The following is a 16,043-nucleotide window of genomic DNA, read 5'->3' as shown; positions in this document are numbered from 1 at the left end:
TCGTTCTCGCAGCGACTCGTCTCTTGGGCGTCTCGCGGGTAATATAATATTATGTCAGTGGTATACAATACCACTCCATCTGCGCATGCACGAAAGGGTTCAGATGTTTTTTCTGGCACCCTTTCGGCTTTTTACTGAAAGGCTCAGTGAGCTTACACAGGTAGCTTAGCCATTCAGGTGCTGAAAAAGGCACCTTCAGGCCGACCTGACTGGCCACTTCAGCTATGCGAGACCTTATTATGGATATATGGAATGACTGTCAGCTTCTGCTTTTTCCTGGACGTGTTTCGCAGGGACACCATCTGGGTTCCGCTCTTTCTCAAGCAAGCTGCTTGCAAGTTGCAAGCACTCCCGTTTATTCATCTGTGTGCCTTTCTTCGAAAGCACAACCCATACCAAGATGCAATTCCAACTAGCCCAAGAAACAGCACTCCTGAACTTTCTCGAACTACTGTGCTATTATTGGTGCCGTACTCTACGCTATGCAATCAACAAATGCATAAACTTGAACTTGTTATCGGTGGGCCAGATTTATACTGTGCAATAACCGTACCTTTGAACGAAAAAATCTGAGAAAAATGTGTTACGTTTCACCCACGTATAAACTAAAGAATTTCAAGACTGCAAATGCTCGTTCCCTGCGGATGACCTTTGCAGCCTGTGTAAGTCTATGAAGTAAATTTAGTTTCTGAAAGCATATTCTTGCAAAATAAACCTGTGTGCTTGAATCCCCAACTTTCTGACTGAAACTATATGAAAACACCAAGGTGACCTGGTGTAGAAACACTGGAGGAAGCTCATTTCCAAGGAGTTGCTGGAAAGGAAACAAAGCATTGCGGCTTATGCAGGAAGGACACTGCAGTTTATTACGCCCAGGCGGAAGCTGCTCAAAAGTTGCGCAGCTTCCCCTGGCCAAAGATAAAAAGACAGGTGCGATCGACAACAAATGCGCAGACAAGGTCGAAGGCCAGCACTTGCAGAATGATCCGCTGCATCTGAAAAAGAGCAACAATGGAGTGGGCGGCCATTCAATAAAAACACCCCCGGCTCTTGGCTCAGTTTATTGCCAAAGCAGATTGCCTGCAAGCAATGGAAGGGTCATACCCGCATTCTTCTATAGAGTACTAACCGAGAACTGCCCATGTTAAAGGGCCCCTCACAAGGTCTGGCCATTTTGAGCTGACAAGTGCAGAGCATACAATGCGCGCCAACGATCGTGTTTGCAAAGAATTACATCGCTTCGCGCCGCGGTGAGGCCTGAAATTTCAATCCCAACGCCATTTCCCTCTTCACTCGCGGCGAATCGGCTCGGAGAAGGACGGTGACATAGTCTGGCTCCTGTGCCAACGTAATCGTGTCCGCAGTGTGACGTAGGCCGTGGTGACACGTGACTTCGAGAATTATTCAAGGCAACATCTGTTATCTGTGCAATCTGTTGCTTGAATTGAAGAATTGAAGTTTAGAGAAATAATAAAACACACAAGCAGAATGTCTGTGTGTTGTTAGTTTTACCTCGCACCGAAACAAGCGAGATGTACTTCCGCTTCGTCTGCTTGTTCCCACGGTCCTGAGGTCGTGTGCGTAGGTACCGAAACTATGAAATTTTCTACCGTTTTCAGCGCGTGATCACGCTCTGCGATCCGCTTGTTCTGCCTCTGTAATCGTGTAGCACTGAATTATACCGCAAGTCATGTTTCTTTATGCACAGCGCACCGAATCGTGCGCTGCGCGAACGAGACAACAGCTCGCACGCGGCGCGGAAATGCGTAGCGCAAAATTTAAAAAAGCGAGGAGAAAAAAAATTAAGCCGGGGCCTGTGACGTATACGTCACGCGATCCTTGAGGTCTGGTTGGGAGAACGCAGGGAAGGAATTTAGCTTGTGAAGGCTACACGGGGCGAGTGGAGAGAGCGCCTTGCCTCGCAATGGAGCCCGCCGGCTGAAATCACGGGTTCGCGGCACTGAAACATTTTTATCTTCGCTATTAATAAGCAGATTTGAAAAATTTTTGCGGCAGAACGCTCCCTAGAGGACACATAACTACCGGCGTATAGCCTAAATTTGCCATGGGGCCTGGTGAGGGGCCATTCAAGGAATAACACCTGCACAAAGTAAATTGTGCAATTTAACATATTGCAAACAAGCACACAGATTATGACAGATGCTGTCACCCAAGGCTCTTTAATGTGCATGCAATGCTCGGCACATATAGTGAACAGTGCAAAATGACAAGGCGACACACATACATGCGCGGCAGGTCGAGGACCTCCTTTCGCACTGATTTTCATTGACTATGAATCAGAACCAACAAGCCTTAACTCAGTACACACCTTTTTCAGCATTCTGCCTTTATTGGTCACTGCGGTTGAAAATCAAACCAGTGGCCTGAGCCACAGCTGCACTCATTATTCTTGTTACTTAGTATTAATATAAGCAAACAAAAAAATTTCATGACTGTAATCATAGAGCATAACCAATGCAACCATAATAGAAGGCCACTGTGAACATCTTCAACCACCAAATTACTGTGCGCCAGCTATCATCAATTGCATTATACTCCTGGGCATGATCACATAAGCACAGTAACTACTTTCATTTTCAAAAATCTTAAATGGAGAACAAAACCACACATTGTGCCTTACCCAAGCTTGTTTTTCAAGGAAGTTGTGTGCTCACACACCTTTCTCTGCATAAAAAAATCTTCACTCAGACAATATTTTAAACGATGGCTAATAAAAGTAATGCTTTCACATTCGAAATCTGCGCATGAAGAAAGAAAGAACCATTTTTCAACACCAAAGCTTGTACTATTCTACAAAGACAACATTGTGGCTGCAAGTTCACCAAATTCGTTTCACAAGTACTTATACGAACAAAAATGATATTTGGCATTGCTAAAAAAATTTGACACTTTCAACGATTTCTTTTTATGCACTACAACAATATTATTTTCCAATTCTGCGTATGCTTTCCTGGCATCCGCCTTAATTTGGCTATCCAGATTCAGAACTTAACACTCGCAGCCAGCAGGTGAAGTAGAATAACAAAACACCTTTATTTACAAAAGAAAAGTGGTATACTATAAAGAAAATTAAATATGCATCTGGCTCCCTAACTGAAGACTAGTTGCGATAATAATTAGAGAAAGAAAGAACAGCGCTTCAAGACGCTACACCGACGGTGTGTGGTTCCGCCTTTGTGTCCCGTGTTGAAGCGCGGTTCTTTCTTTGATACATTAGAAGTTCTACTGTAATTCACATACAGTAGAACTTTGTTGATATCTTCCTGCTTAGTAAGATTTCCAAGCATGAATGTTTACAATTGAGAACAATAGATATTGTGACGCAATATACGGACACTCCAGGCACATTTACGCCGTCGGTATTGGTATCAAGTCCCGTATAACGTCCAGGCACATTTCCGCCGTCGGTATTGGTATCAAGTTCCGTATAAGGTCCAAGTGCGATAACATTGCGGCCGTGCACTGTATGCTGTAGGTGCGAGTGAAATCGTGCAAGGGTGAGCCTAGGATGGCGACTTGATCTCTCGCACGTGAGATCGAGCCACAACATACCTGACCCCTATGGTGGCCCCAAAGCGCGACCCCTTTAGTCGCAGCATCTCTCTCAGCACAGCTTAGGGACAGTGAATGTGTTTAACACGCATCATCACCCGTCCAAGACGCCTATTTTCGGCCAGCCCAGCCTAGCAAGGTTTTCAAGCAATAACAGTAGTTCACAATGTCTGATTATAGCATTTACCCGATTATAATGTGTACCTCTTTTTCTTCAGGGAAATTGGGCTGTAAATTACCCGCACGGTGCAATCGGACATGAAACAAAAACTGCCCTTGTGACGTTTATATGCTTTATTGCATAAAAAGTACGCATTGCGGCAAAGCTGACCTTAAAACTATCGTGCGGCGAAGATGACCTTAGGACCCCAGCCGCCATTGTGCATTAGACACTTGCCTATTTCTCTTGCTAAAAAATCGGATGTGCCTTAGATTTCTATTTTGTTTATTTATTTATTTATTTATTTAGGGATACTGCAGGCCTTAGAAGGCCCAGGCAAGAGGGCAAAGGTGCATACAAAAAAGTAGTAGTTAGGAGCTTAAGTTAGGAGCTTTAAAGTTAAAGTTAGGTGCTTTAATGACATTTCTACATTAGTTTTCCGCTTTGGACACGTAAAAAAGTGCGCGTGCAGTTGATTTGGGGGCGTGTTGGAGTAAGGCGAATACTGTGAAATGATTCAGCGGTACGTACAGACTTCTGGATATTCCTCTGGATCATTCAACCCGCCGGTTCTTGCTGTTAGAACATCCCATGTGACTGTCGTACATTTTCTGCGCATGCCTCTTTTTGTATATATACACACGATGTGGCAACACAATAAAATATTGGTGGAAGTCAGCGCTGTGTATGTCGTCTATCACTGTCCTTGTCTATCGCGCTGTACGTTATTTTGATCATTAAATCAATTAGTTCTGTTGGTCACGTCAGGGTCGAATTAACGGAAGTCGACTGTAGAATGTTTATGCCCAACCTTTCCACAGTTCTACATTCTTTAACAGGTTGCTGGTAGCTGGGTCCCCCTGACGCTGGACATATTGTTGCAGTACAACGCGGACAGTAGACAGGGAGACGTTCTTCAAGAACAGCAGGACAACATGCTCAAAAACAAAAAGACAAGACACACGTCTGCTTCGTCCTCGCCGAATCGCACTGACCCACTAGACGAAGTCCGTTAATGTCCCGATCATCGTTGTCTTCTGCATAGAACGTTACACGCGTCATTTGTCCCTCCCTAAGAGAGCATCGCCCTGATGCTAGACCGGGGGGGGGGGGGGGGTGTATTCTGTAAGAGACCACCTAGCGTACTGTCCATTTCGGCCGCTGCTGATTGGCTAGGGCCGCTCGTCTTCTCGTCGCTCGTACAGCTGCATCCAATCAGCAGCGGCCAAAATGGACAGTACACTAGGTGGACTCTTACAGAATACCCGCCCAGAAGTGTCACTTGTGGAAGTAAGGGTCTCTCGCATAGTTATTCGCTCACATACGGCTTCATACGGACAACGTGCACAAGTTCAAGACGGTGCGTGCGGCGCCGCGTACAATTAGGACTATCGGGAACGACCTCGTCTGTGACATCACTGACATCACTCGATATCGTCCGAAGTATCACCTTAACAGCTTTTCGGAGGCTTCGCTTCTGTATGTGTGTCCAAACCCACACTGTGCCCGACGTCATAAATAACTATTCGACGGTGAAGATCATAGCGCCAAGCGTCGTAGTCTTGCTGCTGGCAGATCCGCAAGCGTGCGAGCTGCCGAGCCTCCTCTGCGCGTTGCGTAAACACATCGGCGTCCGTGTCAGCGTCGTCAAAGTCGTATGGAAGCATCGCATCCAACATCGTACATCCGGTCCGTGAACAAGAGTGAATGGAGTCATGCGCGTAGTCTCTTGTTTCGCCGTGTTATATGCAAAGGTGATATAAGGTAGGATGTCGTCCCAATTTTTCTGTTCAACAACACGTACATGGAGACCCCGTCTTCAATTGTTTTGTTTAGGCGTTCTGTTAATCCGTTGGTTTGTGGGTGGTAGGCGGTTGACTTCCGATCAGCCGTTCCATTTAGCAGCAAGACGTGATCTAAAAGCGCAGCCGTGAATGCCGCTCCTCGGTCTTTTATTACGACGGTTGGTGCGCCGTGTCGCAACACAACATGCTCAATGAAAAAGCGCACCACCACGGCTGCTGTACTTCTCTGGATTGCCTTTGTTTCAACGTAACGTGCGAGATATTCGGCTGCGACGATAACAAAGCGATTCCCTGCAGTAGAAGTAGGAAGTGGGCCCAACACATTCATTCCGATTTGATCAAATAGTCTTCGAGGAACTTGGACGGGTTTAGGAGGCCGGCTGGTTTCGATGGAGGCGACTTGCACCTCTGGCAGTCGAGTCAAGTGCGAACGTGATGTTTTCGGTGGTGGTAAGTCTCGGCCAGTAGTACTTCTGCTGCACTCTGGCCAACGTTCTCGTGTAGCCTAAGTGACCAGAAGTTACCTCATTGTGACAGGCTTGAAGTACTTCCGCACGAAGAGGTGCAGGAATGACGAGCTGACAGGGGGATCCGGTCGAAGCAAAGTTTCTTTTGTAAAGGACTTTGGCCCACAACCAAAACGACAACAGTCCTCTTGCAAAAACTCTAGGCGGTTTCGCAGATCTGCCCTCTAAGTAACTGATGAGTTCAAGCAACTCAGGGTCGTCCCGTTGTTGTTGCGCGATGGTGGATGTGTCCAGAACACAACGAAATGCTGAATCTTCTTCGGGTGAAGCAGACGACTCTATCGGCGATCGAGACAGGCAGTCAGCATCCGTATGTCGTTTCCCCGACTTGTACTTGACAGTCATGTCCAACACTTGCAGCCGTAGGCTCCAACGCGCCAATCGTCCCGATGTATCCTTAAGGTTTGTCAACCAACACAGTGAATGGTGGTGTACGAGTTGGAGGACAATCCACCGCTGGCAACCAGTTGTAAGGTTTAGATGTAGTTTAAGGGAGGGACTTCCCATCGCTGGTTACCAGTTGTACGGGTTGTGGTCGGGGATGAAATATGTGGTAGCTGTGGTAACTCACCCAAGCTTGCGACGTGGTTGTAGGGAGGAACTTGCTCTCATCGAGAACTAGGAGTACGGGATCTATTTACAGAATTTACATTACGACAGGAGGTACATTTCAACCGTCTAGCATGACTTCCAAATGGAGCACGCAAGACGAAGCACAGAGCACACGAGTACGATGCACACTAGAACGAGAGCACGAAGCCCCAAGCACAAAGCACACAAGCACACCTAGCAGCCGACAAACTGCTGCTTGAAAACCCTCTGTCCTACCTAGATCTCTAGGTGAGAGAAAACTGCTGTCCAACCTTCGTCCAATCAGACCGTCCACAGTCGTTGGAGGCGTAGTCGACCCGCCTTTGAGGGGGAGGGCTCACACACACACATACGCACTTTGGATTCCCAGAACCCACCTAGTTGAACGGGTCCTCGTAGACAGGTTGTCACGCTTGATCCCAGTGGGCGCCTCTTGATTCCAGAGCTGACATCTCAGGCAGCCGCCACAACTGTCAGCAGACTCTGACGAATTCTGGGGCCCCTAAAAACGCACTGCAAAGCACCCTTTTCCAGCAACTCTCTTGCTGCAAGTAGACCGTGAAGGCGTCAGCGAATCAAGTAACAATACTCGGTCCGCCGAACGTGGCTAGCCTTGCTGACGTCGCCGAATCTCCGAAGGAGACGCATGGTTGATGAACTTTGCAGTGGTCTCCAGTTCTCCGAAGGAGTTGCATGTTCGGTTAACTTTATTGGCATCGCCAGTTCTCCGAACAGCGAATCAAGTAACAATACTCGGTCCGCCGAACGTGGCTAGCCTTGCTGACGTCGCCGACTCTCCGAAGGAGACGCATGGTTGATGAACTTTGCAGTGGTCTCCAGTTCTCCGAAGGAGTTGCATGTTCGGTTAACTTTGCTGGCATCGCCAGTTCTCCGAAGATCGCCACTCCCGCAGGACGATCGAGGACACTGTAGCGGGCCGGAAAAGGTTCGCTAGGTCAGTACCCCTGCAGGCCGATCGTAACAGTGGTCGCTGATAACTGTGAAGTGGCGGCCATACAAATGTGGGCGAAATTTCATAACCGCCCATACTACAGCGAGGCATTCTTTCTCGGTTGTGGAGTAATTATCCTCTGTGCGTGAGTGTTCTACTTGCATATAGGCAAGTACTCTTTCTGCGCCCTCCTGCCACTGCACAAGAACATGCTCCTAAGCCAACAATGCCGGCATCAGTGTAGAGCAATGTGTGCAGCAATGCGAGCAAAGTCCGCAATAGACCGCCAGTAATAGGCACAGAGGCAAAGGAATGCGCCTGACAGCCTTTTTATCGGATGGTACGGGACACTGCTACGGCGGCAATTTTCTCAGGATAGGGCGAACACCTGCGTGGCTGACTACATGACCGAGAAACTAGTTCTGCGAAGCCAAAGTGGCACTTCGGCTTTAGGGTGAGGCCGGCGGACCGTAAGGACTGCAGAACCACTTCAAGTCGTTCGAGGTGTTCTTCAAACGTTACAGAAAACACGATGACGTCGTCCAGGCACACTAATCAGGTTTTCCACTTCAGACCCGAAACCACAGTATCCATGAGGCGTTAGAATGTAGCAGGGGAAGAGCACAAGCCGATAGGCAAGACTTCAAATTCATATAGGCCGTCTGGCGTCATAAAAGTAGTTTTTTCACGGTCTCTCGGGTCTACCTCGATTTGCCAATATCCGCTTTTTAAGTCCATTGAAGAGAAGTAACGCGCGTGACGAAGCATGTCGAGTGAATCATCTGTACGGGGAAGCGGGTACACGCCTTTCTTTGTCACCTGATTTATTTTTCGGTAGTCGACGCAGAAACGTAAGCTGCCGTCTTTTTTCTTGACTAGAGCTACAGGAGATGCCCAGGGACTCATTGAAGGTTGGATCATGTCTTCCAGCATTTTTGTCATTTGTTGTTGTATGGCTTCACATTCTGCTAGAAAAAAGTAGTTGCGTTGCGGCGATAAGCAATAGACTAAACCACGGCTCTCATAAAACGTCACCATGCGGTCCGGGATGTTAATTACGGCGCCATATTTTTTAAGGAAATCCATTTTAATAATCAAATCGTTACAGCACACAGGAAGAACGATGAAAGCGACCACGGAAGAAGAATCCCGGATGCTAATTCTAGCAGTACACCTTCCAGTAGGCATCAGTAATGAGCCGCCTGCCGTCCTTATGTGAGGTACCGCCCATGGCGTCTTTACTTTCTTCAGGCGCAGGACGAGTTCCTGACTCCTTATAGAGAAGTCGGCACCACTGTCGACTAACGCTGTCACCGGCTGTTCGTCCACCAAAACATCAATATCGGCACTCAAAACTTCTTTGGTGTGAGGGTTAAAATTATGGGGTTTTACGTGCCAAAAACACTTTCTTATTATGAGGCACGCCGTAGTGGAGGACTCCGGAAATTTTGACCACCAGGGGTTCTTTAACGTACACCTAAATCTAAGTACACGGGTGTTTTCGCATTTCACCCCCACCGAAATGCGGCCGCTGTGGCCGGGACTCGATCCCGCGACCTCGTGCTCAGCAGCCCAACACCATAGCCACTGAGCAACCACGGCGGGTTCGGTGTGAGGATTTACCGGCTCCACGTCGTTCTGCAGCGAGTGTTGAAAGCTTTTTATTGTCTTGTAGTGGGCCTGCAACCTTACCCCCAGAGGTCGCCGCCTTCAGTTTCCCCGGCGTGGGCTGGGCGACCTTCGTCCTCGGAAGTCAGCAAAAGTACGTGCAGTAGGGGAAGGCATCTGACATAGAGGGGTTGGAGAACGCGACCGACGGCCGAAATCGGATTGACCATGCAGCACAGACTCGTCATTCGGGTGCGCAATAGGAGGTCCCTGAAAAGCAGTTTCGTCGCGGTGTAGCATGGAGTCATTTGCACGTAGACCGTAGGACCACGGACGAAAAGGTCGAAATGATGTGTCGCGATGCCAGCAATGACGCGGAATGTGGACGGCGCCTCCGCAGTGAAAACAGAGTGGGCGCCGATCAACGGTGCGCCGTACGTCGGTTCTCCGAATTTGCGGCCGTCCCGTAGTGTCGTTTTGCGGCGTTGACCAAGGCGCGGTGAACGGCGGCTGGTGGCATGACTGTAGCTGCATAACGGGTGTGCGCCTCGAAGCCTCCTCTTGCGGCGGCGACCAAGGAGCGACTGTCGAAAGCTGGTGGTACGGCGGTGTATTTGTAACGGGTGGTGGACATCGGACAGCGGCCGCGTAAGGACGCTAGTGATCTTGAAGATCGGCTGCCGGTATGGTATGGTATGATGAACTTTATTTAATGTCCTGAAGATCAACCCTTAGGTTGACGCAGGCGGCTCCCACGTCGGGACAGTAAGGTTTAACCTTACCGCCGTATCATGGGCCTTCTGGACGGCCTGTACTTGATCGAAAAGAATTCCACTGTGTAGCACTCGCCGCCACCAGTCTCTCTCCTTGTCACAGTCCGTGAAAGTCACAGGACACTGCCAAAGCATGCGATCTAGAGTAATGATGCCATTATACTTCTCGCAATTAATTGGTACCTCTCAAGATATATCTTGTTTATAAAGTTTGGACTTGGATGAGTTCTTGTAACGCCTGCCTGATTCCGTCACGCACCACTCCGGCGATTGACGCTACGGGTCTATAAACTGTCGGTGTCAGAATCTTTTTAATTTCATCTCTGACGAGTTCTCTCATAAATTCACGCAAGGAGTTCTGATACTCGCCAGTCACTGCGGCGGCATTGATTGTGGTGCTGGTGGACAGTCCATAGTACTTACTGCCTGCATCTTTGATGAAGGGCCCGCTCAATAGTCGTAGCCTCTTTAAAGTCAGCGACGGTGACTGGTGGATTCCGCACAAGCCCCGCGAACAACTGCTCTTTTACACCTCGCATGAGGTAGGGTAACTTTCTTTTTTCAGTCACATTCAGGTCGGTTTTACGAAAGAGGCGCGCCATATGTCCTCGGCGAACACTGTGACCGACTCATTAGGCTGTTGTTTCCGTAGCTCCATCATCTGCTGGGCGCGGTCGCGTCGGTCGGCACTCGCAAAAGTATCCGTGATTTTCTGACGAAAGTCACTCCATCTCGTTAGGCTGGCTTCGCGGTTCACGTAACAAGCACGGCCTCTGTCATCAAGGGCGAAATAGACGTGGGAGAGCTTTTGCTGCTCAGTCCACTGATAATTCTGTGCGACGCGTTCATACTTGTCAAGGCAGTCTTCAATGTCTTCGAAGACTGCACCGCGATAGCGATCGGGAACCAGAGGATGCAGAACGGTTACTTGTGGACTGGAAAACCGGCTCCTTTGGGGTGCTTGCAGTGGGCGGGTTTCAGCCATTGCGAGATGTGTGGAGCTCGTGAAGAGAGGTGGTTTAAGAGGGGAGGATTCCTGGGCAAGGCCTAGCAGTCGACACGACTAAAGCGACGCTTGGGTGTCGCAACTGGTGATAACACGTCCGGGCTAGATGAACGACTCTCAGAAGGACTCCGCAGCATCAGGCGCGGTCAGTACCCTTCGCAGTAGAACGCCGACAGTAGACAGGGAGACGTTCTTCAAGAACCGCAGGACTTGTTCAAAAACAAACAGGCCAGAGACACGTCTCCTCCGTCCTCGCCGAATCGCAATGACCCACTAGACGAAGTCCATTAATGTCCCTATCGTCGTTGTTTTCTGCATAAAATACGCGCGTCAATATGAAGAACAGTCGGCATTTGAAAGATACAAGGTACTGCTAGCTTCTGACACTGTCTTGGCACACTTTGATTCATCAAACCCATTGGTCCTAATTTGTGATGCATGGCCATGGTCCGCTCCTGGTGCAGGCGAGAACCCCGTGGAGAAAAATGTCCTGTTGTCTTTGCATGGCGAAGTTTAGTCGCTGCTGAAAGAAATTACAGCCAGCTGGACAAGAAGGGAATAGGTGGCATCACCAGGACTAGGCTTATTTGCGGGGGCGACAGCTTGAAGCCATCACAGACCACAAACTGTTGGTAGGCTTACTGGGAGCAAATGCACCCGTTCCTGAACGTTGCTCTCCAAGAGCGCTACGGAAGGCTCTGAAACTTCTCAGGGTATTGTTATACTCTCAGTTAGAGGGCGGGCCCAACACTGCACATGCTAATGGATTGAGCCCTCTGCAACTGTAGAATGAAGAATTCACTGTCCAGCCAATGTGTTCATGCCTGAAGGGGTTTGCCCCAATGTTCTGTTGTGTCCAATGCCGCTGCAGATGCAAGAAATCCAGCACTGCCAAGAGTCAAAGAAGTATTGTGGAGTGGTCACAGGCTAGATTTGGGTGAAGAAGGAAACTGCATGCCAAGGGGTGATTGTCCCAACATCATTTTACAGTAAAACCTGCTTCATCAAGGAGTGTCAAAGAGGACAGCAGTGAAAAAAAGTGTGGTGGCCTTCACTGGGTATAACATTGCATGCCGCATCTGCCAGGTGCAGCGGCGTGCAGCACAAGCAGTGCCTGTCATGCCATGGTCAAGACTCCATGTAGGCTATACCAGACCTTACCTGATTATAGACTTTATCATTGCAGTCGATGCTTTCTCAAAGTGGATTCCACTTTCACTACCTTTCACAAAAGGCACTATAGCTTGACTGAGAAGCGATGTTTGCTAGCCAGGAGCTGCCAGACATTGTGGCGCAAGATAATGGAGCCTCATTCATATGTGAGCAGGATGAAGCATTCATGAAAAGGAATAGGTGGTGTATTGGTGCCACCTTAGCACATGGAATCCAATGGAGCTCCAGAATGGGTGATCCAGACCAAGAAAAGAAAAAAAGAAGCCGAATGGCTGTGGATATATTTGCAAACGCAAATTGCTCGCACACTACTGCCATGTTACAAGTAGGATACTGCCGATCTGAGTTCGCGACTGCCAAAGGCCTGCAACCTGGTCAACAGTTCTACAAAAGCTTGTCTTTGGATCCAATATAACCTACCAGGCGTGCCACGTGAAGCTGGTCTTGTAACGGGCGCAGGACCGCTCCAACTGCACATCTTTTGTTGCGTTTTGCTCCTAGCAGATGATGTGCACGGCTTCAAAATAACTAACTGCATGGCGTCATTCTGACGTTACCAAAAATGTGACCGCACCCAGCGGCTGGCGACATTGCCGTAGCCTAGGCCAACCGTGCGCGGCGAAACTGAAAGCGTGCTCCGAACAACGATCTCCCACTGCACCTCCGAAAGCCCTATTTTGATCCTTATATTCGATATGTGGTGAATAAAGTATTGTTATATGTGCATGTTTTCTTCATAGCCCTATTGCATAAATTGGTACTCTTATTGTCGACTCTGGATAAAGGTATAAGGAGTGTTGGTGAGCCAGCCTGGGCACGTCGGGCAGCGTCATCGGCGAGGTGATTACCAACGATGCCACAGTGTCCCGGCAGCCACTGAAATATGATATCATGTCCTCTTTCAGATGCGCAATGGCAGGTTTCATTGATTTGTGACACCAGCTGTTCATAATTGCCACGTCGTAAACTTCGCAAGCTCTGGAGGGCTGCTTTCGAGTCACAAAATATTGCCCATCTGTTGGGCGGTTCTTTTTCAATATATTCGACAGCAGCGCGAAGAGCGGCCAGTTCAGAACCTTTAGATGTCGTTACGTGTGAAGTCTTGAACTTGATGAGGACCGATTGAGATGGTAGAACAACGGCGCCCGTAGAATTTTCCGAGACGGAACCATCCGTGTAAACATGAATTCGGTTAGCGTATGAACAATGAAGAAGTTCCAATGTGATCTGCTTGAGAGCCGCGGTGGTCACTGCAAGAGAGCTTCGCAGTCTCGCTCGTGCAATCACGTTAGGTTACTGGCATACACCACAGAACTCTAAGTGTCGTTTACACGGCCTCGACCCTTCACTGAAACTTACATTACCAGCGAACCTTCCACGACGTGACGCAACACTGCTGTGTCGGCTGCGGGTAGGAGTAGCATTCACCAACTCCTACAGCTACCGTATTGGAATGGCAGATTCACCAATATGCGCTAAGTGCAAGTGTGAAGAGACCATCAGTCACCTTCTGTGCCACTGTTCTCGCTTCGATAATCAACGTGAGACTCTCCAGTGTGCCTTAAATAGACTGGATGACAGGCCATTTACGGAAGCGAAGATCTTGGGAGCCTGGTCTCACAGTTCCTTGGCCCAGAAAGCCGTTCGAGCGCTTTTTCGCTACCTGAGGGCAACAGACTTGAGTGCCCGGCTATAGACATCCTACACTTAAGTTCTCTCTCTTCCTCTTTCACTCCCCATTCCCCTCCCCACGTGTAGGGTAGCAAACTGGACTCAGTCTGGTTAACCTCCCTGCCTTTCCGTCTTCCCTTCTCTCTCTCTCTCTCTTGGTACTCTTATATCGTTACAACCTATACATCATTGAATGAGGTTAGAAGAGGTCAAGTGGCGGCTCCTAATGCAAAAGCGCAGCGACCGGGAACGGCGAGACAGCCCGAAGCACTGTCCAAAAAGACGACAGCAATCAATAGCGCGAGCAGAGCCAAGCCGCGTGTTGGCGATGCGGCTGTGCCGCGAGGCGCGTCTTCTTTACAATTTCCCCCGGACAAAAAGAGCCATCCTGGCGCCTTAAGAATCAGGAGACAGATGGTCGTGATAGGGCTTGAGACGCGAGACGTGGAGAATGTCACGTCCACGCCGGAGCAAGTCTTCAGGTGGTGACAGTGGTTCAATTAGAAAATTCACAGGAGATGTTTGCTCCAAGACTCGGTAAGGCCGTTCGAATTTTGGGACGAGTTTCGAGGAAAGCCCCGGCGTCTGGAAAGGGACAGACAACCACGCAAGAACGCCTGGAGCGTAGGTAGTGTTTGGAAGCGTGTCAGTGCGGTTTTCTTTCTGGCACTGCTGTTGCTCTGCCGTAAAGGAGCGCGCTAGCTGGCGGCATTTTTCGGCTTGTCGGGCGACGTCGGGCACAGGTAGACACTCGGAGGCGTCAGAACGGTATGGAAGGAGCGTGTCGATGGTATGCGTAGGCTCGCGGCCATACAGGAGGAAGAAAGGTGAGAATCCCGTAGTGGCCTGGATCGCGGTGTTGTATGCGAGCGTGATGAATGGAAGGATGCGGTCCAGTTACCATGATAAGATGCAACGTACATCGACAGCATGTCACCAAGTGTGCGGTTAAACCGCTCTGTGAGCCCGTTAGTCTGGGGATGGTATGCCGTGCTTGTCCGATGAATAATATGGCATTCCGAGAGCAAACTTTCGACGACTTCGGAGAGGAAGGCGCGACCTCGATCGCTGAGGAGTTCTCGAAGTGCGCCGTGTCGAAGCACGAAGCGATATAGGACGAAAAAGGCTACACCCCGCACTGTAGCACTTGGTAAAGCAGCAGTTTCGGCGTAGCGTGTCAAATGGTCAACAGCAACTACGATCCACCGATTGCCGTCTGGTGTCATAGGAAGCGGGCCGCATAGGTCGATGCCGACGCGATCGAAGGGTGTGGCAAGGCACGGCAGCGACTGCAAGGCACCAGACGGGCGAAAAGGCGGCGATTTGCGGCGTTGACAGTCAAGACAACACCGAACAAACTTTTGTACAATATTGTACATGCGGCGCCAGTAGTAGCGGTAACGAATTCGTTCGTACGTCTTGAAGACTCCGGCGTGGCCACACTGCGGATCATTGTGGAAAGGGCACATATTTGTGACCGTAAGCTGCGGGGAATCACCAGGAGCCACCGACGACCTTCAGGAGAACAATTGCGTCGGTGGAGCAGCTGGCCACGAATGACGAAATGAACTGCCTGGCGTCGGAGGGTTCGGCATACAATGATGGTTGATGATCCAGATAGATAGTCGAAAAGAGAAGCGATCTATGGGTCACGACGTTGTGCGGTGGAAAAGGAGTCCATGTCGAGAGATGATATGGAGTGCGCGGAAGTGGTTCCGCAGGCCGAATCTGGAGGTAAAGGTGAACGAGATAGGGCGTCTGCGTCGGAGTGTGTTCGGCCGCTGCAATATACGACGCGAATATCGTACTCTTGGATGCGTCATGCCCAACGGTCTAGGCGGCCAGTGAGATCTTTAAAGTTGGCAAGCCAACAAAGCGCGTGGTGATCTGTGACCAAGTCGAATGGACGCCCGTACAGGTATAGCCGGAACTTGCCAAGTGCCCATACTAAGGCCAAGCACTCTTTTTCGGTCACGCTGTAATTTGTCTCAGGCTTCGTCAGCGTGCGACTCGCATAGGCGACTACGTAATCGGGGTAGCCGGGCTTTCGTTTGGCGAGGACGGCGCCGAGACCGACCCCACTGGCATTTGTGTATACCTCAGTTGCAGCGGACGGGTCGACATGGCGAAGAATAGGTGGGGAAGTGAGAAGACGACGCAGCGTAGCAAAAACGGAGTCACATGCAGGGGACCAGGAGAAGAGG

General features: G+C 49.6%; 1 protein-coding gene across 3 annotated transcripts in view; it reads right to left on the bottom strand.

The window, feature by feature from the left end:
• Positions 1–833: 833 nt before the first annotated feature.
• The window catches only part of LOC135900796 (endoplasmic reticulum transmembrane helix translocase), a 602,974-nt gene continuing 587,764 nt past the window's right edge, over positions 834–16,043 (bottom strand). For all 3 annotated transcript variants that reach the window (XM_065430378.1, XM_065430377.1, XM_065430379.1), the window contains one exon: positions 834–995. In XM_065430378.1, the coding sequence (XP_065286450.1) occupies positions 888–995 (108 nt within the window). In that variant the 3' untranslated portion in view covers positions 834–887. The remainder of the gene's footprint in view (positions 996–16,043) is intronic.

The sequence above is a fragment of the Dermacentor albipictus genome, unplaced genomic scaffold, assembly GCF_038994185.2.
Source record: "Dermacentor albipictus isolate Rhodes 1998 colony unplaced genomic scaffold, USDA_Dalb.pri_finalv2 scaffold_18, whole genome shotgun sequence".
NCBI classification, from domain to species: domain Eukaryota; kingdom Metazoa; phylum Arthropoda; class Arachnida; order Ixodida; family Ixodidae; genus Dermacentor; species Dermacentor albipictus.
Note: the sequence above shows the minus strand (reverse complement) of the source record. Positions and strands in the feature narration are given on the sequence as shown.